Source organism: Capricornis sumatraensis, chromosome 21 (assembly GCF_032405125.1).
Source record: "Capricornis sumatraensis isolate serow.1 chromosome 21, serow.2, whole genome shotgun sequence".
NCBI lineage: Eukaryota > Metazoa > Chordata > Mammalia > Artiodactyla > Bovidae > Capricornis > Capricornis sumatraensis.
The window spans coordinates 45012411-45038334 of NC_091089.1; the positions used below are offsets into that span (position 1 = coordinate 45012411).

At 45.0% G+C, this 25924-nt stretch overlaps 1 protein-coding gene across 3 annotated transcripts in view; it reads right to left on the bottom strand.

Annotated features, from left to right (window-relative positions):
* The window catches only part of PIEZO2 (piezo type mechanosensitive ion channel component 2), a 255348-nt gene that overhangs the window by 35597 nt on the left and 193827 nt on the right, over positions 1–25924 (bottom strand). Inside the window, exons 18-35 of one of the 3 annotated variants that reach the window (XM_068993740.1) lie at positions 25196–25237; positions 21067–21099; positions 20506–20717; positions 20044–20204; positions 19355–19531; positions 18960–19085; positions 17420–17620; positions 16675–16879; positions 16483–16584; positions 15911–16076; positions 14104–14347; positions 11674–11770; positions 10557–10716; positions 9817–9906; positions 7801–7922; positions 6741–6812; positions 2485–2591; positions 1162–1260 (exon numbers count right to left, since the gene is read on the bottom strand). In XM_068993740.1, the coding sequence (XP_068849841.1) occupies positions 1162–1260; positions 2485–2591; positions 6741–6812; positions 7801–7922; positions 9817–9906; positions 10557–10716; positions 11674–11770; positions 14104–14347; positions 15911–16076; positions 16483–16584; positions 16675–16879; positions 17420–17620; positions 18960–19085; positions 19355–19531; positions 20044–20204; positions 20506–20717; positions 21067–21099; positions 25196–25237 (2416 nt within the window). The remainder of the gene's footprint in view (positions 1–1161; positions 1261–2484; positions 2592–6740; positions 6813–7800; positions 7923–9816; positions 9907–10556; positions 10717–11673; positions 11771–14103; positions 14348–15910; positions 16077–16482; positions 16585–16674; positions 16880–17419; positions 17621–18959; positions 19086–19354; positions 19532–20043; positions 20205–20505; positions 20718–21066; positions 21100–25195; positions 25238–25924) is intronic. The other 2 variants (XM_068993741.1, XM_068993743.1) reach the window with 2 other exon arrangements.

Below are 25924 nucleotides of genomic sequence, written 5' to 3' on the forward strand. Positions count from 1 at the left end.
TTAAGTTTTCTAAAATGTTTTTTAATCCAGTTGTGATCCAGAACTTTATGTTGTTGGTAAGAAGGTAATTTTTTAAACTAAGATGGGGGATAATTACATTGTAATCTTTCATATAAATTCTTAAATGTGAATGGAAAGATACATAAGGCAGTCATAAAAGGGGAAAAGAAAAGAAACCCAAGGAAGTAGCAACAGAGAATATTAAACTAGAACTCAGAACCCTGGCGTTTTAAAAGGGGAAGAAACCCAGGGGTCTAGACTGTGCTACGCGAGGGAGAGCAGCTTTTAGGTTCACCTGAGAGCTTGAGAAAAATCTAGAATTGCAGGTCCCTCTGGACCTGATATAATTTAAATCACCTGCATTTAAACAAGACCCCCAGGTAAAAGGTGAGCAGCCTTGGTCTCCCTTGCTAGCCACACTCTTGTGGAGCATTTTGCTAGTGTAAGTGTATGCTCCAGTTTAAGGCAGAAGAAGCGGCTTTCTATAAAGCACAGGAGTAGTGAGTCACGATTTATGGTTTGCAGTTATGAAATGACCACAGCAGAGGTAGCTAGATACTTTCTGTTGTGTGTTGCGTGAATTAACAAATCACTGTAGCAGTTCATTCAGCAGAGTCTCTGACGATGCGGACTGTGGAGGCTGGGTGGACCGTCCACAGCAGCTCAGGCCAGTGAAGAGGGACACTGAACTCGGGCAGATGATGCCAGAAGAGTCCAATTTAGGAAGATGCAGGCTTAACTGGGAGCCCAAAAGGAGACGGAGCAAAACGAGTCATTTTCTCCTGTCTGTAATTTTACCAGCTTTCTGAGAAAATGGTCATGTTTTGACACATCATACCTGATGCATGCAACCAGACGTGACCCTTTTAACATGAGACGTGACTTAGGCAAAACTACAAGAAGATTTGTATCTGCATTTTCTCCCTCTATTTTTTGATCAGCTCTGATGCTGACTGAAAAACAAGAATCACCACAATAAGGAATTTGGCTTCTCAGAACGATTTTTGGAAAAGTTTGCCCAATATTTTAAATTCTTCTCATTCCTTCATTGTAAGATGTATAGAACAGGGAAAACGCAGATGTGGGGCAGCGGGGGTCTGCCCATCTAAATGTCTACAGAGCGGAGGGCCACACACCACACATCAGTAAAATGTCAAATACCTTTGCAGCTCTGATTAAATACTGAAGAATAGTTTTGGGAAGTTTAATGATAGACTTTGGCAAGGCTAAAATGGCTGATGCAAACTTCCCAATAGCTCTCTACAAAGAAGGACAAAGCAAGAGTAATTAGTAGAAAAAAAAACCAAAAACCGATCACTTAATATAAGACATCAGTATGAGTTTGGCTCTACAATTATACTGACTGGGTTAAAACGTGCTCATCGCTGAATGTGTAATAAAACGTGCCCTGCTTGTAGGTTAGGAATAAAGAAAATGATTTATCATTCATGTAATCTGTAAAAATGGTGAAGACGACCCCCTCTCTCCTCTGCTGCCTGATGAGTGAGAATTAGAAGGAAACTCGTTGGAATAAAAATAAACAAGTCATTAGTGTTGAGCAAGCCAGCTGCATACATGCACACGCTGTCATCAAGAAACACACGTAGGCAGCAATGGGGCAAGTGACAGAGCATCATCAGAGCAAAGTGTCTCCGCGAACAACTCAGTTCTTCACTTTCACTAGGAAGACAGGGTGGAGGTAAGCTGCCAGCTTGGGAAGACCTGGCCAGCAAGCGGACACTGGCCTCATGGACACATCATGAGACTGGCCGGATGTCCATCTGTGTGCCTTGTAGTCTAACAATGGGGAAAGAACAGCCCTATGTCTGCTCCCTTGTAATGGAAATCTACCGAGTTTTCATCCCATATGTAACTTTACTGACGAGCCCACATCTTTAACAAACACTGATGATACAATAGCTGGATACATGCTACCAGGCTGGTGACCCATGTCACCAAGAACGATATGGCAGTTCTGAAAAAGAGAGGCAGTTAAGCTGAGAACGTCAAAACTGGGCTGGAGGTTTTTATGATTTTAATACAGTCTAAAATCTTTAGAAGTACCAAGGGAACTGATTTTCAAAATTCAAAATGACTGTTTTCAAAACAAAGCAAGGATTTTATTTTCACGGTCAGCTATTTCACCTATGGAACTGGAAGTCCACTCAAGTGATCCAAAGCTTGAAACGAAGTACACCCAGGGCAGCCTTAATTTTGTTTAGAGCACCAGAAATTTTCTTTATGCAAATGAACAGCTGGCTGGACCAGTGTCCTTGCAGGAATTCTGGCAGTAACAATTGGAATGCTGACAGCAAGCGGCAGGACAGGTCAGTGAGAACCACGCAACTTCAGATGTGAACTAGAACCTCTGGGAGCCACCACGCATGAACACGGCACAGGAAGTTGAGGCCTGTGGTCAAGGTCTGTTAGAAAGAAAACCTCTTCAACCAACCAAGGCTGTGATGTCCTTATTCCCATAGTTACCTGGAAGGCTGACCTCCGGGGGGGCTCTTCGTCTTCCTTTTTTAATTCTTCCTCTTCCTCCTCTTCACTATCCGTTTCAAACAAATAGTAATCTCCACTCCTGACCACTAAGTAAAACAAAATATGTACTTATTTCTTGGAAGAAATATGAGACAGTTTGGGGTGTATTTATGAAATGCCCCCCAAAGACACATAAATTGTCCCTCAAAGGCATCGGTGGGGAGGAGGAAACAGGAGATGAGGAGACCTCACTCTGGGCTGAGCTACATGGTCTGCGGAGCACCAGGCCTCGTCCTGGCCATGGAGGGGACCTGGCCGCTGCTGGGTTCATCTGGCATTTTCTTCCTTCTTCACAGGAAATTGTACATGGGTGCACCAGATCAAGCCTGCAGCAACCAGTTCTGTTACCAAGATGGCCCAGAGGACTGAAAACTATCGTCATGTCACAGTTCAGCACTTTGGGACCTCAGAGAAGGTCAAAGTGAAGCGGAAGCTTCAGCGTTGCCTGAATGGGTACAAATTGCCATGGCAAAGCTAATCGGGGTGATTAGGGACCAGGAGTCACGTGTCACCACCTTCTGCTTCACTTTATACTGTGCAAACACAGGCCAAAACACAGGCCGCAAGACATTTGCAAAAGAGTTTTTCTTTATATCACACACTATCATGAGGAGGAAATGGGCAAAGAACATAAAAAAAAAAAAGAAAGCACAATCACAAAAACACCACCACCACACTCTGGCTCTTTCTACTCGTAGGCTAGGACGGAAGGAGCCAGGTGGACAAGATCCATACAGTTTAGCACTGTTAGGCTTCTGGTCAACAATGAGCCCCCCAGTTGCTTACTGAAATTTGAGGAGAACTGTACTGACCACAGACACAAAGCACAAACCGTATGGATGGTCCTTGCCTGGCATTTTCCTTGCAAAGACGTATTGTGTCTTAAGCACGGAGGCAGTCTAGAGAGCTGAAATATTCAGAGAGCTCAAGGAATTTGAGAATGGAATCTTTATCAGTTTGATGACTATTTTATCAGAGAGAAGAGACCCAGCATGTGCATCTCTGATGCTACAAAAACTGTACTGTCACTGCAGGAAAACATATGCATATTTTCAAGTTATATTAGAATTTTCAAATGCTGAGGTGTCTTTTGGATGACATCATGTGATGTCTTTAGGTATCTTCTGGACTTATCCACTGTAAGGTCACAGGAAACCTTGGCTTGTTGAAAATCAGTTGTTATCACTAAACATGATAGTGAGTAATTTTGCCCATGTTTTCAGACATATCTGAAACCTTCATCCATGAAGATGCAGAATGAATGAATTGGGCCTTATATCCTTGAACAGAAGCACTGTAATTTGTTATGTTTATTTTGAAGAAGGAACCAAGCCCAGAGAACTGGGCCCAGGCCTGAGGAAATAAATGCAATTCAACATAAGGTAAGAATAAGCAAGAACGAACCAAAGTCACAGCATTACGTTGGACCGAGATGGAGACCATGAAAGTAATGCTTCAGATAAGCTCAGAGATCTGCTGGAAAGTCACACGGACTTGACGTCACGTGGTCATTTGGTAAACACCGAGATTTCCAGGACTGAACATTTTACCCTCATTATTGGCTCTAAAATCAACAATAGCTTCAACTGTATTCAATCATACCTTCAAGAACTTTTGTTTACGGGGCCACTGAAGTCAGTTTTCATCGTGAGCACTCATACATTGATTTTTATTGTTTGAAAGACGCTGCCAATTTGTATGTGACATGTGCCATTAACATATTAAAAAGGGAAGAAAATGTTTTAAAAATCTATTCCTTTATAAATTGTCACTGAAATAAAACTTAGAAATAGATAATATTTCCTGAAGTTCTATCTGCTAATAATAAGTAGAGAAGCTCTTATATTTATGTTTGTGAGTTCTGATAGGGGTCCTGCCTCCAGCCTGGGTCTGTGTATGTACCATGGACACTCATGCTGACAGCTGGCTTTTAAAATCCCACCACCTGTAACACCAGGGACTTGGTCTTGTATTTCAGATATTTGACAACAAAGTTAGGCTTGTCACTGATTCTGCTGTACAGAACTGATGGGGAAACAAGTGCATCTCACCAGCATGGAAGGTATCATTGAACAGCAATGATGCGATGGTCTGTGTGCATATAGACATGGAACTGGGAGGATGTCACCTACAGAACATGTTAAAAGTGCAGATGCTCACCAATAATGTGAATAACACAGCAACATTATTGTATCATCAATAAGTTTGCAAAGGGTATTCCAAAGACACTTATTCTTACACTTGGCACCTCTAAGAAATATTTAAAAGCCCAATGACTCAAGAGATTGGAAAACGGGCTTTCAAAAAAGTGCTTCCAAATCTAAAGATAGGTTTTGGAACTCGTCATTGTCTATAAAATAAGCCACACATCAATTCCTTTCCTTTCCTCCCCAGCTTGTAAAAAGAAGTATCTGATTCCAAACTATGAATGACACATACCCCGGCATCATTGCACTGGAAGTTTTATAACGAGGCACAGGTAGTGTAATCCCAGTCTTTAAGAACTTGATATAATGAGGGTGAAATGACTCAGAAACTCTAAAGTCAACAACATTCAGAGGAAGTTCTTTCAAGGATAACCAACTCATAAGGTGGTGATCGAAGACCATATCCAATTCCTTCCAAAATGCAATGTTTACATGAGCAAAGGAAAGTCTCATGATAACCACAGCGGGCATATACCCCCAGTTAAAGGACAAAACATCAGTATGACACCATTTTGAAATGGATAGGTCTCTCTAAACTGGCAAAGGGCCCTTCAAAAACAGAAAGATTGGCACAGTGTACTTGTGACTTGATAGAAACTGGCACACAATGTCTGCACAGGAGACTGTTGGCATGACTGACACGCCAGCAGACAGTGGGTCACACAGAATTCCAGCTTGAATCTTTGTCTTTTGACTTGAGCAGCAGATGAAATGAAACTCTTTAGAACTCATGTATTTCTTTCATGCCATAATGCTAAATTTAGTATTTGGGATTACATTTTATTACATCCAGGTATATGGAGCAAAATTTCAATATCACTTCCTGAAATTGGCTTGCTGATTTTAGGAAATTATTTCTTGGGTGAAAGGCCAAAACCAGATCTAAATGATGGTAACAATTAGGCGAGAGAAAGGATTCTGACTAACTTCCTACTGATTCTGAACACCATCCTGTTGACGTTACGGACCTTGTGATATTACTTGTCTGATTACATAAACTGCAGTAATCAAGACACAATACAAGACATGAAAGTCTGAAGACATCATGAGTAATCTGCAAGATAATGAATAATTATTCAGTATTCTAACAAATTCAAAGCGGGCCAGACTGAAATGGATCATTCCGTTAGAATGCCATTGCCAAAAGTAAGTGCTACATCCTCTGCTAAGGGGAGCAGGCATAGCCGCTCTATTTCGCAATTACTCACGCTTTTTCTATTTTCTGTGATAGGGTGAAGCATACCAACTCTGTGTGGCTATTGAGCTCTGCTTTTCCAAAACCATCATCTGACTTTGCTCTGGAGGGTCCTGTCTGAGCTCTGGTGACTCTGAGACCACCCACACACCAGGCATTGGATTTGGAGGGTAGTTTTAAAGCTTTTTTGAAACTGAGGAGGCAGGGTGAGAAAGTAACTGTCTTAAGGTATCCCCATCTTTGTGCTTAATAAATTGCCAACTACCCTTACAAAAATGGAATCAATGCTCTTGGAATGGCAGAGCGGTGGAGGTGAGGCGGGGGCAGGGGACGGGGGGTGGGTAGGTCGTTCACATTCACACCTAGTGCTAGTGCTTTTCAAAGAGGGTCACGGACATTCCAAATACAGTGATTTTCTTTAAATTCAGAGTTCCAGAAGGAGCTGAAATGCATTTTCAATAAGGGTTTTCAGCCATGGAACAAACACACCTCAGAAGAGCTCTGGACCTCAGAATCTGATAACAAAGCCATCAACCCCTCTTCCCTCTCTGAGCCCATGGGTGGTGCTCAGGAACACATGAGCCACAGGGGAGTCGGCTGACTACTCTGGAAGAGTCCATCTGTCAGGCTCAGAGACCCACAGAGATCACAGTGTTTCTCCCCTCTGCCCCTCCTATCAAGTCACAAGCATCAAACCATGCATGGAACACACAGGTCACGGGGACGCCTGAATTCTGGTCAAGGATATAAGGGTTAGAATCGATGAAATCGGAAGAGGATCGAGAAAAACCTACTGGAAGCATGATCAACCCAAGGCCGCCACCACTGCTTTTTTTTGCCCTTGGTTTTCTGTTTGTCTGCTTCTCCTAAAATAAAATATGTCCAAATATTAATTCTCAGGAAGTGAGAAAACAAACTTTGAAAACCACGCTTTAACAACTCAATTGTCAAAATCTAGACATATTGCAAAAGTACACCCAAGGTCAGGAAAAGAAATTCTACTGACTGAACATTTATGTGGTTCAGCAGTCAATTCTACAAGGTAAATATTCAGTATTTGATTAACAGAATGCCACATTTTCACTTTCTTTTTAGTGACTGAAGGCATATAAAAAGTATAAGAAGAGGATTATCTGTCAAAAATGCATCCCACATTGAATTTTCCACAGAATTAACAAAAAGAAGCACCACCCAGATATTACAGAAAAATTTAGTGGCAAATAATTTGCTAAAATACGTACATTCCAATAACCAGAAATATCTCTTGTGATCATTTTAATGCATGGTTGGAAAATATCAATTTACTTCTGATAAATAGATACTACGCACTGGAAGAATACCATGTATTATTTCTTCATTCCTTTCAAATAGAAAAGCATGCAAGTGTCTTTAAGAACTTTTAAACTTAACTGGATATAACAAATCTATACTTAGATATAATAAATATGTATTTCATCTCAAATTTCATTGGAACAGATCATAATTGAATATTTTAACTACTGTTATTCAGGGGCCTATGTATTTAATTTTTGTATAAAACTTATAGAAATCAAAGACAACAGTAGACCACATATCTTCCCTAAAGGAACAAATGAAGCCAACTCATCCTATTTTTTTCAGGAGCACATGTCTGTGAAATGGAAGCTAGTTTATATTAAAGTCATCTTGCTAAATATGGTGCTATTCATAAAGTCATGGATTTATTAAATATGTACTTTCTGAAACAAACACATTCCACCCACAATTGGAACGTAAAACTAGAATGAATAGCAATTTTATTTCACAGCCCTACCCTAGATCATGTTTTTACTCAACATCAAGGTACTGAGTGAAGAAGGAAATATTTCAACATACTCTCGTCATCCTCTTCAGAAAGTTTTTGGAGATCTTGGCCTTCCCCCGACTCCTGGGTCAAGCTCAGCATCCTCTCCTTACCCTTTTTGTATTTCTGTTGCCTGGCCTTGATGCGGTCCATCCTGAACAACAAAATAGCAGCAGCAATGCCGAGAACACACCCACAGCTACCACACACTTATGCACACAGCCCACACCCAGCTACCTTTACACTTCTATGCACACAGCCAAAATCGTGGATGGACTGGCAACAGCTGGGACTTGTGGATGGCTGCTTGTGAGCAACAAGTGTCTCTTTGTTTCTTTTATTCTCCCAGGTTTGCATTCTTCTTTAAAAAAAAAATACTGCCTACCTCATATAGTTGTGACGATCAAGTGAAAAGACGTATAGATGTAAGAACTGTTTTGTAAATAGCAAGGTGCTACTCAAACATTCTCGAGTGTTCTATCAGACCCCAAGACTCTTCTGTGTATCACATCTAATCTCTTACTGGATCTGGGGAAACATTGTGTTGTAGTTCTTTGTCTGTTTATTCAGGAAGTCTATTCAGAAACTGCAGTGTTGCGCTTCACCTCCCCCATATGTCCTCTTGAATGACAGCATTTCTTTTTTTTTTTTAATTAAAAAAATTTTTTTGGCCACGCTGTGCAGCATGTGGGATCTTAATTCCCAGATCAGGAATCAAAACTCTGCCCTGCCCCTGCAGTGGAAGTGTGCTGGACCACCAACGAAGTCCTAAAACATTTCATTTCTTGGTTTCTTAAAATTCTAAATGTATGGCCCAAGTTTTAAAACTAATTTAAGTGACATTTCTGCTTTGGGCATCTTAAATAGTATTTTCCTTATTTGTTTGTCTTTAGCAATGATCATTGCCTTCATTCTTTTTTTTATTCCGACTTCTCATTTAAGGACATGGAAAAATCCAGTGATATAAATTATACTAAGAGGTCTCACTTATGGGAAATTAGGAACACATATGACATATGGGTTCAAATTTGCTATTTCTCTAGAGCTGATTTAGATAGCTAGAAACAACAATAGCAGTAGCTATACCATATTGTACTTTCATTATATATATTTTATATAACTCATATCTTTGATTATGAAAATAACCATGCCATGGGTATGATTCATACTGACAAATATTTTTTGCACAGGCAAAGAAGCTGGGAGGTGAGGTCAGGATGGAATGAACTAGTCTTAGAAACTCAGGGAACTTTCCTGGTGGGCTGACAGACTCTCTCCATTTTCCTGGAGAAAGTGGCTAGGTTTTCAATTCTATGGCCATCAGCTCTTAAACCTGGCCCCAAACATGTGAGGCATTAGCCTTCCACAGAAGTTCCACTTACTGCTGGAGAGTTCACTCCAAGAAAATAATTATTTTCAGTGGGCTAATTTAAAACAAAAAAGACTTCTCAGATCTCCTGGGTGGAGTTAGTCCGTTACTTGAGTTCTCCAGGATGGCATGGTGGGACAGGAGGCCGTGAGCCGGACATGGAAATGTGGGTGTATTTTTAGTGCGAGCTCCGGTTAGTGTGGGTTTTAAGTCATCTATGTGCGTCAGCAGCTTCTCCCCAGACTGGACTATATAATCTCTAAAGAGCCTTCTGAAGTAAGAACCCCATTTCATTCGCTTCACCCACAGACATGATGGACTTCTCTCCGAGTTAGAGTCACTGGGAACGACCCAGTCTCATTCATTAGCTTGTTTAATATTTACCAGGATCAGGCAGGACTGAGCCCTAATTTAAAACAGGAAACTGGAATTCAGGGAGTGCAGAAACATGCTGGGGGCTCTGGAAGAAGCATCTAAACTAGGACTGACACTGGTCTTGCCCATGGCAGCTCCTCCCCTTGCTCCCACTCCCCTGCACCCTCCTTCCGACAACGGAGCAAACACCGGGCAGATGTGAAGGTCACCACAAATGGCTTCCTCAGGGCTTGGGGCTCCCTGGGAGCCAGGAGCTGGTGGGACAGGATCAGGAGAACCCCAAATGAAAGGCAAGCATCCTTACTGCCTCTTCAGCTGGTCCATGGACTTTTTCTCCTCCTCGATTCTGGCCTTCACAGCCTTCACAATGGTGGCCTGGAAAAGCTCGGCCCCTCTAAAGGAAAGCCAGAAGCAGAATGAATGAGCACTTTTATCAGTACTGGTCACTTTCCCTGACAATGGTTACTAAGGGAGAGAAAACATTTGTAGGGGCAGCGGGGCGCTGCTGCCTGGAGTCTCTGGGCTGGGGCTGGGGGCCCCAAGTCCCATCTAGAAGCCCCATCCCCATGGACAGACTCACACAGCCTCCAGCCTCCCCTGGGGAAAGGGGCTCCTCCAGCTACACTCTGGAAGGTAACAGATGAATATGCTTCTCTCTATCTTCAGGAGTTTCTCCTTAAAATGGAGGGGGCAGAGACTGGGGAAGATGCACTAGGCTCTGGACCAACATGGTCTCTGCTTCTGCTCCGACTCAGGAGGTCCTAAGGAACTACTCCAGGACTGAGGTCTGGACTGAGGGACTCAATGTCCAGTCTGTCTTTGAACTTTGAGGGTATCCCAGTCCTGGTAAGGTGTAACTCCCTCCAGAGTCTTCCTCTTTGCTCTTCTGTTCTAGATCTTAAAGCCTTGGATCACTTCTCCTGGAAGGAACGTGTCTTAATTTCTTGTGGGTTCTACAAGCAAGCTCAGACAGCTGGCCAGGTACAATGTCACTTCCTGGTAGGTTTCTTGGGAGAAATCCCTTGATTCCACAGCCTGACCCACCTGGAAGCCAGGATCTGTGAGGCTTTTATATCTGCCACCACATGCAGGAAATAGTAACTCATGAACACTCTTCTCTGCAGCAGCAGGAAGGCAAAGCATATGCTGTCCCAAATGATTCCTGCCTCCCCACTGGGCAGTTTACAGGAGGAGTCATCATCAGCTGGGGGAGGGGAAAAGAAAAAGAAAAAAATTAAAATGAATACCCATTTTCCTTGTTATTTTATAAGCTCCGTGATACGATCACACAGACATACGAGCAAACTTCCGAGGCACTGAGTCCCTGTGAGTGGATTTATTCGCAGTCCAGTTCATAAGGCTGACCACAAGTGAGCTCTGGATACTCTAGGGCTCAGGAGGAAAAGTCAGGGAGAAATTGCATCTGTATGTCCCAATGCCAGAGGGAATCTTGGCACAAACAAGACGTGTTCTGGGAATGGGCCCTTCCCAGGGTAGCTAGAAGAGCAGCCACAGTCTACTGGAAGGAGAGGTGCCAAGACCATGTCTGACCCCAAATCAGAACAAGCTCTAGCACCTTCTTCATCGTCCTACCAGAAGGCAGGGCGGGACAGGGTGAGGATGGGGAAGCGCCAGGTTCCAGGTGCCATGGAGAAGAGAGGACAGCGGTGCTGTCCAGGGTTCTGACGCAAGAGGCACAGGGTGGGAATGGGAGTCCCCCCTCCAGCAGGGAGGGAGTCTAACTGCAGACACCCTGTTACTCCTCCCAGCTCTCCACCCGGTGGGGTCTCTCTGAGCTTCACGGTGTGGGGTCTGCAGGTAGAGCTCCTCTGATGACCAAGATGCCCACTACAGCAGCCACAGATGTGCGTGGGCATCTGTGACCCTTCCCATCATAAATACAGGAAGTGCAGGGAGTTGCTAAAGACCTGCTTGGGGAGGGGGACGGGACATTTGTCGAAGATCAAAGATTATCTTGAGGGTGGGGTGTTCTGACCACAGATAGCCTGGCAGCATCAGCCCACAGCTCCTTGAAGACACTGAGTTGGGTGTCCCTTCATCTCCTACCTTCAGGGGCTTTGGCCCAGATATTTAAATTAAAACTCTACCTCTGCCCTCCCTTCTGTGTCCCTCCGTTCCCAAATCTGCTTTTCATACTCACGCATTTTGTAGCCCTTGACTGTACAGGCCAGGCTGAATGCTTGGATCAACCAGCAACTATTTTGAACCAATTTTTCAATATAGCCACACGCTCCTATCTGAAAAACAAATGGGAAATGCATATCCTGAGACTCTGTACCCAGAAAATAAGGTTGATGTCTTGCACTCCCAACATGTACAGGAATTTCCTGCGGCTCAGTGCTCTGATGGCTCCTAAAATCCAGTGCCACTCAATAAAGCGCTTCATGCTTCACTTCTGGGAGTTAAACCTGAGCAGCAAAGTGGAGAAGCCTCAGCATTGTGCTCTCTGCACTGGGAAGTGCTTCTCTTTTCAAACAGGATACTTAGAGCATCATAGGAACAAGCCTGACTCTGTGATAGCCAATGGGTGAGCACAGGACTCAGATTTGGGCAGAGACAAACCTAGACAGCATATTAAAAAACAGAGACATCACTTTGCTGACAAAGGTCCATATAGTCAAAGTTATGATTATTCCAGGAGTCATGTACGGATGTGAGAGCTGGACCATAAAGAAGGCTGAGCACTGAAGTATTGATGCTTTTGAACTGTGGTGCTGAAGAAGACTCTTGAGATTCTCTTGGACAGTAAGGAGATCAAACCAGTCCATCCTAAAGGAAATCAACCCTGAATATTCATTGGAAGTACAGATGCTGAAGCTGAAGCTCCAATACTTTGACCACCTGATGTGAACAGCCAATTCATTGGAAAAGACCCTGCTGCTGGGAAAGACTGAAGGCGGGAGAAGAAGGGGACAGCAGATGATGAGATGGTTGGATGGCATCACTGACTCAGTGGACATGAGTTTGAGCAAACTCTGGGAGATGGTGAAGGACAGAGAAGCCTGATGTGCTGCTGTCCACAGGGTCTCAAAGAGATGGACACGACTGGGCAACTAAACAGCAAAAAAGCAAAGTGAAGACCAGGTCTGAAACCCGGGTTTGCAGAATAAATGAATGAATGAGTGGATTCCACAGTCACACCCTCTCCAGGAACAGCTGTCGGGAGGGATCAGCTCCTAGGTGCCAGTTTCAGCCCATCGGACTGACTTCAGGAGAAACAGTGACCTCCTGTCCTGCCTCACCCCCGCTCGACAACTCTCAACACCACCCCACAGGCAAACATGCGCTGCTGGAGTCCAACTGAGGAATAAAATTCACTTTTACTACCAATTAGAAACTTACCATTCTCATGGACTGGAGAAAAAATAAATTCTTCAAATACACACTTATGGTTACATAGACTTGGCTTCACCAGAGCTCTAAACACAGCAATGCACATGCCTCCCCCGACCCAAAGTCAAATGCTTTCCAGTAGAACTGCCTGGCGAGTTCATCTTTAAGTGTTAGGAAGGGGAGAGGTAGGCAGCCATTCTTTTATTTTTATTTTAATTAATTTTTAAATTGGAGGATAATTGCTTTACAATATCGTGTTGGTTTCTGTCATACATCAACATGAATCAGCCATAGGTAAATGTATATACCCTCCTTCTAGAAACTACTTCTCACCTCCCACCCCATTCCACCACTGTTCTTCTAACACTCTGTCAGTTACAGCCATGAGGGGCAGGCCCTGGGATTGAGTTTTAATCAGAGCTAGAGGTGGATTAACTCCTTCAGATCCTGAAAGGTCACTGTTTAATTTCTTGACACAATAAATAGCTTGAAAGGTAGCTTTGTGGCCTAAAAGATTTCACATGACTCTGGGATGATGCATGGGCAGTTTATCTACCAGGGACGAGCCACACCGTGGCCTGCAAGGTGGAAATTTAACAGAGAATCAGCCTCGTTCTGTGGACAGGAGGTGTTGGTCTCAACCCTGAACTATCTTAGCTGTTTTAAAGTCAAGATACCAGTGCTTAGCACAGCCATGAAGCTCCCGTGTCCACCCGCGCATCAGGGCACCATAAAACACCTGCACCTTTGGGGGCCTGTCCCTCCCATCTGTACCCGACATGGTGTCAAGGAAAATCTTGACTATTCTATCAATATTTATACTTGCACAGAGTTTTCCCAGTAAGAGAGTCGGTTCCAGCCAACAGGATATAATTTGTGAAGACATCACATGACTATTTCAACTCATAAAGGGCCACGTGCAGCCTGTCCTGGAGTGATATCCAATCATTCCTCAGAAGGGATCGATTTTAATTGAAAAAATACATTTTAGAGGTTTTTTTTTTCTACAAATACATATCCTCTTGTCCTTGAGAGGGTGGACGTGAGCAAAAAGGATTCTGCTTAAAACAGCAAAACAAAGAGTAATAAACAGTCACTCCAATTCTGAGTTTGCCAGCATCCTATTCGGGGCTTTTAAGAGAGCAGCATGAGGGGCTGAGGGCTTTCAGTAACCACTGAATGGGTTGTTTGCTCTTCACTGGGACCGCAAATGTGTTACATGGCACGAGCCACTTACCGACAGTATGTTTTTCATCGTGATCACGAAGACATTGTAAGCGATCAGCCAGTCCCAGTAGCGCAGGATGCTCTTGATGGGTTTCAGCAGCAAGTCGCCCCCGAAGAGCAGGAAGTAGAAGCAGGCCACCAGGTAGCCCATGCAAAAGATGCTGATGCGGGTCGTCCCGGTGATGAAGATGATAGTGAGCACGAACCAGAAGAGGTAGCTGAAGATGACCACCTTGGACATGTCCAGGTACGACCTGGACAGCAAAACCAAGAGACAACACAGACTGCAGCACAGACCAAGTCGGGAGAGTCTAGTCGAGGAAGGGAACGTGTTCACACATCCTCCTCCTGACTTGGCCTGGAGGCACAGGCTAGACAGGGTGCTCTGATCACCAGCTGGTCCACATGCAATCCTCATCCAGTTAGTGATGGACAGAGCAGTACTTTGTGAAAACGCCATGTGCACTTTTATTATCATCAAACTGGGGTCAAACTTCCCACAAGCAGCAATGCTCTCTGCCTAGTACCTGAAGAGTCAGACACGACTGAGTGACTACCACTTTCACTTTTTTACACATCGACATGGAGCTCACAGGCTCTGTCAGCATTCTCCCTGCACCTTCCTGGGCTGAGCCAAGGCCCCTTCTGTGGGGCCACTCCTCACTCTGCAGACAGGCAGATGCTCGGGCCCCATCATCCCCCAGTGGTGGAGCTCCGGGAGCTTCCCCAGCTGGGTATCGGCTGACAGACGTCGTGCCTACAAGCCATGACCCATCTGGATTCATTTGCTCAGAGTCTCTAGGCTATGGAGGCTTTGCTTTGGTTGTTTTTCTTCCCAAGTTTGGGGAGAAGCACAGAAGCACCAATTGTGCATCAGATACCTGATAACTGAGTTGTTATTTTGTGGGAGTTCTTAAGTCATCTCTGATAAAATACATGCTACATTGTTTTCAGTGTGGTTAGGGAGTAAATGGTCCCCAGAAGAATGCTGGTGATGGACAGGGTGATGGAGTTGGTGATGCACAGGGAACCCTGGTGTGCTGCAGTCCACTGGGGTTGCAAAGAGACGGACATGACTGAGCAACTGAACTGAACTGAGAAGAACACTGTCACAGACGTGGACTTTTGGACTATACTCTTCTTAGACTAAAATACTCAACACTTCTGAAGAGTTCCATGATTTTTCTTTAAACTATGTTTCACTCATCCTTGATGTCACACACACTGGAGAGTGCATAAGATGTGGGTGTTTCTCAGCATTCCACGGTCACACAGGTAACGTCAGTGATTCAGTCCTGCTGTGGGATCTGAACGCCTACAGTCCTCCCAATGTGTGTGACTTAAAGTCGGCGGAACTAGGCTGCTGGCATGTTTGAGTGTGAGTGTGTGTGTGCTCGTGCACACGTGTTTGTGTATCATGTGCCTTCCATCCATTTCCCTTCCCTGCCTGCAGCTGTGAATCCTCCTGAGGGAGCCCCGGCCCTCACTCTTCAGCCTGACCTGCTTTGGGTTCAGAAATCATAAAACCAAGCCTGTGGGAACAACATGGCAACACCGGGAGGACCTCCAGGGCTCCTGGGAGCTCTTGAGGCCCTGGCTGTCCTAGGGTTCAGGGGCATCTGTTCCCCAGAACTGCCCTGAGCATGTCCATGGAGGACGGAGGATAACAAGAAGGTTTGGCCTCCAGCCGTCTGGCCCCGGGATTCTTGGCTTCATGGTGTAATCAGCGGGTCAGCGCCCAGGAAAGGTAGGGGAGCTGGAGGCATGGGCTTGGGGGTCGCACCTTCCCAGGGGCTGCCCGTGGGCAGCCACGTTACCTGCAGTGGATGAAGTCGGGCACAGGATTGTGCTGGCTGAATGAGGCCGCATCCAGGTTCATGCAGATCTCCACGTTGTCGCCCGCCACGATCCGTACAGCAGCCTTATTCTCGTCCTCAAAGATCTGCCGTTGCAGCGAGGCACACAGGAGTAGCATGAAATCATCTAGCGGAACAGAAGCATCTGTGGTCTGGCCTCATCCTTCCAGCTACCCTTTCCAGTTTGTAGGTCTATGTCTGCGGTGGCAGCAAGAAGCAACCGCTTTCCCCAGGATCGGGCCTGCCCCCCGCAGCCTCTCTCCTAGAAGGTAGGTGCATACAGGTATGTGGGGCTGGATAGTGGGGGTGTGTGGCAGAAGATAAAATTACTAAAGTGAAAAAAGTGTTTGGAATGCTAACATGGTATTAACTCTGTAGACAAAACAGAGCCGGCAGGAGCCGCTAGTGGCTGGTGATGGTGATGTGTGGAAGTCAGCCTGTCTGGACTGTATGTGCAGGGGTGTGTTGGGGGGGTTGCAGGAGTGCACCACCATGGGAAAGATGAGCAGGCGGGACCCCAGCACCCCACTTACACACAAGGAACACAGGGTTGGGTCGAACGATGAAGTCAGGGAAGTACAGCCACTTGACGATGTTGTCATTGAAGCTGGCGCCCTTGAACCTCCAAGGGTAGTCTGCGGGGTGTGAGATGGGAGGAGCCGGTCAGGGAGCCCCTCATGCTGTTGAGCTCCTGCCTCCCGGTGCCAGTGGTTGGGGGGACTCACCTCGACAGGGGGCAGGGGGGATGCCGATGCAGATGAAATACTGGAAGGTGATGATGCAAGCCAGGAAGCAGCAGTACTTGGGCCAGATCTCGGCGATGGCCTTCCTCCTGCGCCGGTACAGGACGGCAATCAGCCAGCAGGCGTGAATCATGGCGTAGAAGTCCATGCGCTGGCCGATCACATTAACTGACATGAGGAAACAGGTCTGCGTGAGGATGAAAGAGGCAGAAAGTCGGCTTTACAGGGAAGGGGAGTGGCATTGGCGGGCAGCCCCCAGGGGCGGTGGAGACCCGCGTTCCTGGGCCCAGACCCTGGATGAGTTCTTCACCTGCTCTGCCTCTGCAGTGTGTTTTCATCATGAAGACAGGAGGCTGACCAGGTGGCCATCAATAAGAATCACTCTTCCAAGTACTGAAGGCAGGCCTCCCACACTATTCAGGTCAAAACAGTGTGCTCTGGCTGAGGTCATACATTCAGAAGGCACTAAACAGACACCCAGGCATCTGTAAGACTGGGCATCCTGAGAAGCCATGTCCACGGCTGCAGAGCAGGGGACAGGCACCGAGTCCTGGAAACTCTCCACCAGGCCAGGGGACCCTGCCATGGAAGCTCCCCCCACCCCCTCAGATCCCAAGGAGACGGAAATCAGGGCATGAGACATGCCACAGAGCCCTAGTGGCCACCTGGCTGAAAGCAGCTGCTGGAGTTTTCAGAGAAAAGAGAACAGGTCAGCAAGGAAACTCACCTCCAGACCAAACTTGTAGAAGAAGTAATTGATGAAATACTTGGCACAGTTAACAAGTCCATCATCCAGCTGGAGTCTTGTGATGTTGTGGAAGATGGTTTTAGACACGGGGGTTGAGAGGTTGTTCCGACCACGGTAGTACTCCTGATGGCGGTAGATGGTGACCTCGAAGGCCAGGATGGCCAGCATCAGCAGGTTGTTCTAGAAAACATGATGCCACCTGGTCATTTACAGTCTCCTCAAAAAGCCATCTCATTTCACTGTGGGTGTCTAAAGGGACAGTGTATGATCAGATCCCTCATCCATGAAACAGTCTTGTCTTTAATGCTCATTTTCCCTGTTTTGTGGTAACAAGGGTGGAGTCATCTCCAGTTTGCAAATCAGGTTAATTTTCATGATAACAGGATTTAGAACCTCTACACCAATGAATGGCGATGGTTACACCAGATCCAGAAAAAGTACCACCGAACCAGACAGCTGGGTCCACTCAGAAGGGTCGTCCAGCCTTCTTTGCAACTAAATGTGAGAAACCCTTACACAGCATCCTGCAGGGACCCCAGGAAACAGAGTGAGCTGCAGACTAGGCTCAACTTAGCAAGTTTTTGAACACAATATCTCTGAAAGCTGGCTAGAGAGAGCAGTAGAGTAAAAAATATGCTAATCATACTACAAAATAATAACATAAAATAGGTAACATTTATGTGCCAGCCACTATTCTAATCACCCCTTTCAAATATGAGTTGGTTTTATCCTTGTAACAGCTCTTAATGGTAGACATCATTTGTATGTTACAAACAATATTGTTCACATGAGAAAACACCAGGAAGCTACACCAAGAAAGAGGAGATGCTTAGTACACTTCCAGATTCCAGGAGTTAAGTACAAAGGCTTTAATTACATCATCAGCATAATCCATCAAAATAAAATGTTCAAACTATCCATCACAGTAACGTGTGAATAATCTGAACTATATTGCTTTCCTTATGTTTGTTACAACTATTTGCAATCAGAATTCATTTTTCAAAGACACACTCTTTATATGTGGCTACTTCTAAGCATAATAGATGCCATTGATTAAAATCTGTAGAATTTAGACAGCAAACATTTCTTGTCATGCTACACTTACTTCTCAGAAATAATTACCACCATTTGTTGTAATTTACTCAATATTTTTTCTTTGTGCCTACAAGACATCATTCTATGTATCCTGTTTTGAAGTTTGCTTTTTTTTTCAACATTACAATATATTTTGGATATCTTTCAGTGTCTGATAATATTATCAATCTGCCTTTGAGTGGTTTTGTAACATTCCAGTGAATATATCTGTCATACTCTATTCAAAGAATCTCAAATTACTCAGTTGATTTCTTTTCAGCACAATTCAATACTGATTTTAATACTCAGTCGTATGTTTTGGAGGTGACTGCAAACCCCACGTAAGAGGATGAGGCTGTTCTCAAAGGTGAGGTGAGTGGTCTCCAGGGAAGGGGCTGCAGACATGAACTTGGCAGAGGCAGTGCTAAGGATGAGGAAGTCTTACCCTCAGGTAGACAAGTAGAGGAGACGACTTCCTGAGGCCCACCCATTCTGTGGGGTCAATGGGTGCGCTGTAGAGCAGAGACTTGTTCAGCTGGTGCAGGGGGATGTTCGTCTGGTTTTCATTTGGCTGAAAAGAAAAGAGAAAGGATTAAGAGATGGCCCCGCAGTCAGGAGAGTTCAGACTAGCCTCCCTTGAGTTCGAGCAAAGGGACACAGGGGTGGGGAGGGAGGACCCACTTCAGGGGGAATCAGCATCAGGAGAGATGGGGCCAGGACACCTCCGACTCACTGAGCCAATGAAGGCCTGACGGCGAGGGCTGGGGGACTTGGGTCCCCCAAGGTGTGCCTCCCTTCCCTGAAGGCCAGGCAAGGAGACCCTCAGTCTCCGAGGCTCACCAACGAACAGTTCACAGAGAAGTTCTCAGGCTTGATGGTCTGCAGCTGGTACAGCATCTTACAGACAATGATCACACATGTCCAGACGGTGCAGACACTGGAGGCCAGACGGCGGAGCTTAGCATACGGCAGAGCAAAAGCCCAGGAAATCAGAAACACGTAGTTGAACAGAGACACCTGAGAACACAAAATTGGAAATGGGAACAAGAATATGTCACATGGCACAATATCTAAAAACCTAGATGTTTTTAGGCAACTTGACTGATTCAGTTCCTCTGAGCTGAGCAAAGGCTGGCTGGGGTCCTCATATGTACGAGAAATGGTTGTGGGTGTTAAGATATACAGCTAGTAAGCAGACAGGTGTACAACCAGGTGATGTTAAGTAATGTTGCAGTTGAAACTACAGAGGTGAACAGGCTTCTGGGACACCCAGGGGGTCCTCGGCCCAACCTGGAACTTCAGGAACCTCTCCTGGGAGAGAAAACGCCTGAGCGGTGCCCTCCAGCTGTGCAGAATTCAGACATATCCACGCTGGGTGGGCACATGGCGCACAGCCACATCCGTGAGTCAGCGTCCATCTCTGACCCACCCGTGCTCAGCGTGGGGACCTTAAGTCTAAGCGGCCCGAGGCTCCAGCTGGAGCAGATGCCTGGCTGGGTCTGGCCTAAAGACGGAACAGCATCACTTGCCTCCTTCACGGACACCCAGATGATGTAGGAGGACACAATCTTGACGATGTGCAGCTCCAGGATCCACCACAGGAATGTCTGAAGCTGGTGGAAGCCCTCCAGGAATCGCAGCAGCAGCACCGTGAGGCGGTCGATCACCAAGTGCCACTTGTTCCTCAGATCTGCAAGGCAGGGCGTGCGACTGTGAGTGGAGGTCTGGCCTGTACTGATGGGTCCCTTGTCCCTCTGATCTGCAAGGCAGGGCATGTGTGCAGCTATGAGTGGAGGCCTGGTGTGTACGGCTTGTTCGCCCAGTTTCTAGCTCACTGCCAGGGTCAAGTATATACTTGAGCATATATTGAGTATAGATTTTATTATATACTTATATAATGAGTATATGTTTGATTCACTTGGAGCAAGTCAGTGGTTGGTTTCCTCCACCTGTGAGCCAGCATCCGAGCAGCTCCTGGACGGGCGGCTTACCTGACGTCTCCTCCTCCTCTTCATCCTCCTCGTCCTCATCCTCATCCTCGTCCTCGCTGTCCCTGCCAGGCTCACCCTTCTTGGCTTTTGCAGGGCATCCCCCTGGCATCTCCTCCCCAGGCCCAGCCAGCTGCTTGACCTCTGCCACCTCCAGGCTGGCAGTCAGCTTCATCATGGCAAGGTCTGGAAGGCTTCCCTCAGGGTGGGCCAGCCTGTCGGCAGAGAGCAGACAAATCAGGGAGGGAAGGGCATTGGGAGCTGAGAGTGAGGGGCATGTGGAGGAAGATGAACAAAATGGAAGTCACTACACAGCCTGGCATGTGGGCTTGTTAGCATCCGGTTGCTTTTTATTTTTTAAAGCTCTTTCTAAAAAATCAACTGTAAACTCAGGTTTGGTGAGCTCTTCCAATTCAGGTTCTAGTGATGAGTCAGTCATGAGAACTATCAACACCTAAACTTGACATTTTTTCCCGCAGGAGAAAATGGTCAGAGTTTAGGATGGAGAAGCATGAAATGGCATCGTGTAGAGCAAGCATTTCATGGCTTCACAGGGGGACTTACTCATTGTGGTGGATTGGTAATTTTTTCTTGATGCTGCTCAAAGTAATGAAAATAGAAAGGGAAAAAAAAGGAGATGAGAACAGAAGAGTTATAAGGAGAGTCAGAGATCACACATCATGCTATAGTCATCTACGATCGCATTCCTGTATGCCGGGTGCAGGGGCCCTAACGCCATGTGCATTCCAGGATGGCGGCCACAGCGTGCTTTGACTGGGAGCCCTGAGCTGGGCAGCTGATCTGAGAATGGACGGTGCTGCAGTGGTGAAGGGCAGGACGCAGAGACTGCTGAGGCAAGTCAGGTCATGCTTTCTTAGAAACACAGCAAACCATCCCCCAGGAATCAAGTCACTCACAGTTTAAGGAGGGATTTTTTTTTTTTTAATTCTTAAATAACGTGTAATGTCAGTCAACTTTTGCATGGACCAATCTCATCCTGTGGCCATTTGAAGCGTATGCGGTGGATGCAAATGCTTCTGAGGGTAAGAAGCCTGTATCACAACCTCATCCTCGGGCACCAGGTGAGCTTCGGGACCAGATCTCCTGAGGAGAGTGCGGGAGCCTGGCTGAGGGGGCTGCAGCCTTAGGGAGCTCAGCAGCTCTTTAGGGTCCAGCTTAGTTCACAGCGAATAGTAATGAGTATGATCTTGCTCCTCAGTTTTTAAAGAGTATATCTTTTTATTCATATTCAAATGAATGTTTGAAGGAATGTTTGTGGGCAATAAAGTAGACATTAGGTAGTCCTTCTCATTTGCAATAATTTATTCATTTCAGCCTGACTGTCACAAGACAGACACTTAATGATGTTATCATATCTGTAATACTGTGAGTTTTATCTGTAATATTATATCTGTGATATCTGTAATTGACTCTGAGACAATTTCATGTCTCTGGAATTTTACTTTTTTTTTAACAAAATGAAGAAGTTCGGCTAGATAAAAATCTAAGCTCATATGCAACTTGTTGGTTTTGCATTTAAAACACTTGTGATATTGGAGAACTGTGGTCAAGATTATGCATTGCCCTTGGACTTTCAGAGAGGTCCTCCTTCAAAAACAATTCCTTTTAGCGATGTCAAGCAGGTAGATCACAGAATGTCAGAAACGAATTGCTAATTTAGTGAACAAAGAATGTTCTGAGAAAGTGTGCTGACATGTACTTGCTTATTTTTTTTTCCTTCTCTTTTGGATATATGCGTATATACAGCTGACTCACGTTGTTGCACAGCAGAAAGTAACACAACACTGTAACACAACTATACTTCAAAATATAAATTAATTAATTAAATCATATGATTGAAAAAAAATTCACCTTTCTGTTTGGCTTTGATAATCCACATTATAGCCAGATTTCCACAACATTATTTTCTACTTGTATGTACTTGCTCATTTTCTTAAGCTAGATAATTCATCTGAGAAAATCTGTGTACGTAAAATGCCTCTGGATGAAAGTATTTTCAATGCATGGTTGGAGTTTCTACTTTAAAAGAAACTATATGAATCCTTTCATCGTGCTTTCGTTTTTCTCATAGCATTTTTCTGGGACAATCCGGAACAATGTTAAAAGCATGCTCTTTGGAATCAAAAAGATTTAGATTCAAGCCTAAACTAGACATCTTACTAACAAGGGGAAGAGGCAAAGCTCCTTACTCTGTCTTTTATTTTTTAAAAATTTTATGGAAATATCTACTATGTGCTGATCTACTATGTGTTAATTATAACAATGGGATTCAGTTACACATGTACACAGGAACAGGTGTAATGGCCCTGGTTTGTGTATATGTAGGAGAACTAACATTGCTCCTGTTAAAATATTCCAAATCAGTCTGTTTACAAATTCAGTTGGAACTTCCTGCAATTTTTCACACCATCAGAATTTTATCAGTCAGCCACTGTCCTTAACACAGCCCTACCTCACATCTTATAAGGTCAAGTCTAAATTGTGATTGACTCAGAAGTTGGTTATAGGTATGTCCCCTCTTTCATTGGAACTCCCATTTACAAACACAGTATTCTCCTTATTAAACAGCACTGAGCATACAAAAATAAATTTGGGGAGAAAGAAAGCTTATTTACTCAAGAAGGTTCACCGTATCATTCTAATCAAGAGAAGTCCCTTCAAAACTGGACACACTTCACATGCAGCCTTTCCGAAGCACACTGTGCAGGAAGAGAGGGTTTGTTAGGGCGAGTGCTCCCTGGGGCACAGCTCTGACTTTTCTTAAAATGTGGGCATTCAGACAAAAATGAAAATTCACTGGAAAGAAGACTGAGCTAATGGTGGAATGCTTCAAGTTTTTAATCATTTTAGATGACTGCATCTAGGTCTGAGAACTCCTGAGTCAGTTCAGGGTTGATGGGCATATGTTTTTCCTCAAGAGGAATGCAGCGAGCCAACTCTACCATCAGCATCCTTGGCACATTGGTTCTAGGACCCCTACGGACACCAATACCCACGGATGCTCAAGTCCCTTGTATAAGATGCTATAGTATTTGCTTGTAACCTGTGCACACCCTCCTGTATATTTTAAATGATCTCTAGATGGCTTGTAATACCTAATACTATTTGAATGCCATGGAAATAGTAACTCGCACACAGCAAATTCAAGTTTGCTTTGGGGAACTTTCTGGATTTTTATAAAAAAATGTTTTTGGTTGAATCCATGGATGCAGAAACCACAGATATGGAGGGCTGAGTGTATCAGTTGTCACAGCCCAACAAACCACTTCTGCCCCTTGGGCACCCCAGCCACCTCCTCTTAAAGCACATGGTCAAGACTTTATCAGAAACACAGAGGGAGAGAGAGACAGATATAGTGTGGTTCTTTATGTTAGGAGGGATAAGACTGATATGGCTGCTCAAGATTTATGCTTCAAGTCTGGAGCTTACTTCTCTAGCTGGCAGCTAAAAACTTGAGGTTGGCATTTCTCTCTCAGGTTGCCTCCAAAACCAGCCCCAAAGGGGGCCCACCCGACCTCATTCCTCTTCCATAGAGATCTCCACAGAGATGCACGAAGTTTTTACACCTCTTTCTAGACGTTCTGCCTCCTCAGGTCTGCTACTTGGTTATCAGCCTCAGCATTCCTCTTAAGAGGAAAGACAGTGGAGTAGAAAACCTACAAATCTTTCCAAGAGTTATTTTGTTAAGTGGATTTATTGCAAAATACATGCTTCTACTACCTGAATTACTGACTTGATTACTTAAGATGTGAAGTTATGGGAGTGGATATTTTAATTCTCTCAATAAAGTAAGAAGAGCTTTGGTGAATTAGACCTGAAGACTCTTCTCTTTTGGGCACTTAAGGATAACTCCACACACAGCAGGTGTCAGAGCTCACCCTTTGTTACCTGTGGTTATGAGCATGTGTTATCTCCCCACCTGGGTGATGAGCATCTAAGGCACGCTCCCCAACTTGGCTTTTTTTTTTTTTTTTTTTGGCAGAAGGCAAATATATTGTGAAATCTGTCATGAAAAATACCATCCTTCTATATGATGCTCTTTTAAGTAGATATATACTTGAAGAAATTGGTATTTTAATTTTCTCTTAACCATAGATTGTTGTTGATATTCATTCAGGAATACCCACTAGTGGTTAAACTCCCACAGTAGGTGAGATGTTGGCCCTGCGGTGGATTGTACAAGGGACCCAGGGCCTGAGGGGCGGAGGTGGTGGGCAGGGGAGATAAGACAGGCAGGCAGATGGGGCTGAAGGCCAGTGTCAGGAGGCGGCAGCAAAGAGAAAGTGCTCCAGGAACTCAGAGGAAGGGCCGGTACGCTCAGCAGGGACTCGGCAGAGATGGGTGGTTTGTGGAGCAGCTGGTTCTTGAGCTGAGCTCTTGATTACGTGTTCAGGAGGGACATGGGCTTGCAGGCAAGCCCAGGACTAATTCTACCAAAGGGTGACCAATGCCGAGTGCCAGCTGAAGACCCTCGGCCACCTCTCAGTCCACTCAGCAGCACCATTCAGTCCAAACACCGAATGGTTGGGTTTGCAAAAGACATCCATAGCGTACCTGGAGGCCATGTCCACTGTCTGATGATGTCAGTTTCATTTACAAGCTAATAAAGTGCTTAACACCCCCAGAGACCATTTAAAATAGGAGCCAAGAGAGAAAACGTTGAAGTACCCACCTATTTATTATCAGATACACACGCCCATTGACCTTGGCATGGCTACGCAGGAAGCACAAGGCGGCAGCGGGGAGACAGTCGGAGAGAGAAAGAGGAGAGTGTTAGCCAGAGAGAAGGAGCTGACTGTGTCCTGCAAGCTCTGCATCACCAGGTGTGTCAACAACACCTTTCATGCACCGCAGTGTCCAGACAGCGAGGCTCGGCAGCACCGTGAAGTCAGACAAGAGTCAGGTTTGAAACACTTGACAGCAACAGCCTCTTCCTCCCTCCCTCCTCCAAAGAATCACACATCTGGTCAGAGACCTGTAAAGGTTTAAATGTCCAGAGTGCACTTATCAAATAAAATACCACGTAAAATATTAATTCTTGGTCCTTCTCCAGAATTAAAAAACATGAAATCCTTTGAGTATCTGTATTCAAGATACTGTTTTCTGAGGTTTTTCTAAAGTTAAAATTTTAAAAAGTCATTCTATTTCTGTACGTGTCATAGTACATTCTAAAACAAATTATTACAACCCAGCAATCCCACTGCTGGTCATATACACCGAGGAAACCAGAACTGAAAGAGACATGTGTACCCCAATGTTCATCGCAGCACTGTTTATAATAGCCAGGACATGGAAGCAACCTAGATGTCCATCAGCAGATGAATGGATAAGAAAGCTGTGGTACATATACACAATGGAGTATTACTCAGCCATTAAAAAGAATACATTTGAATCAGTTCTA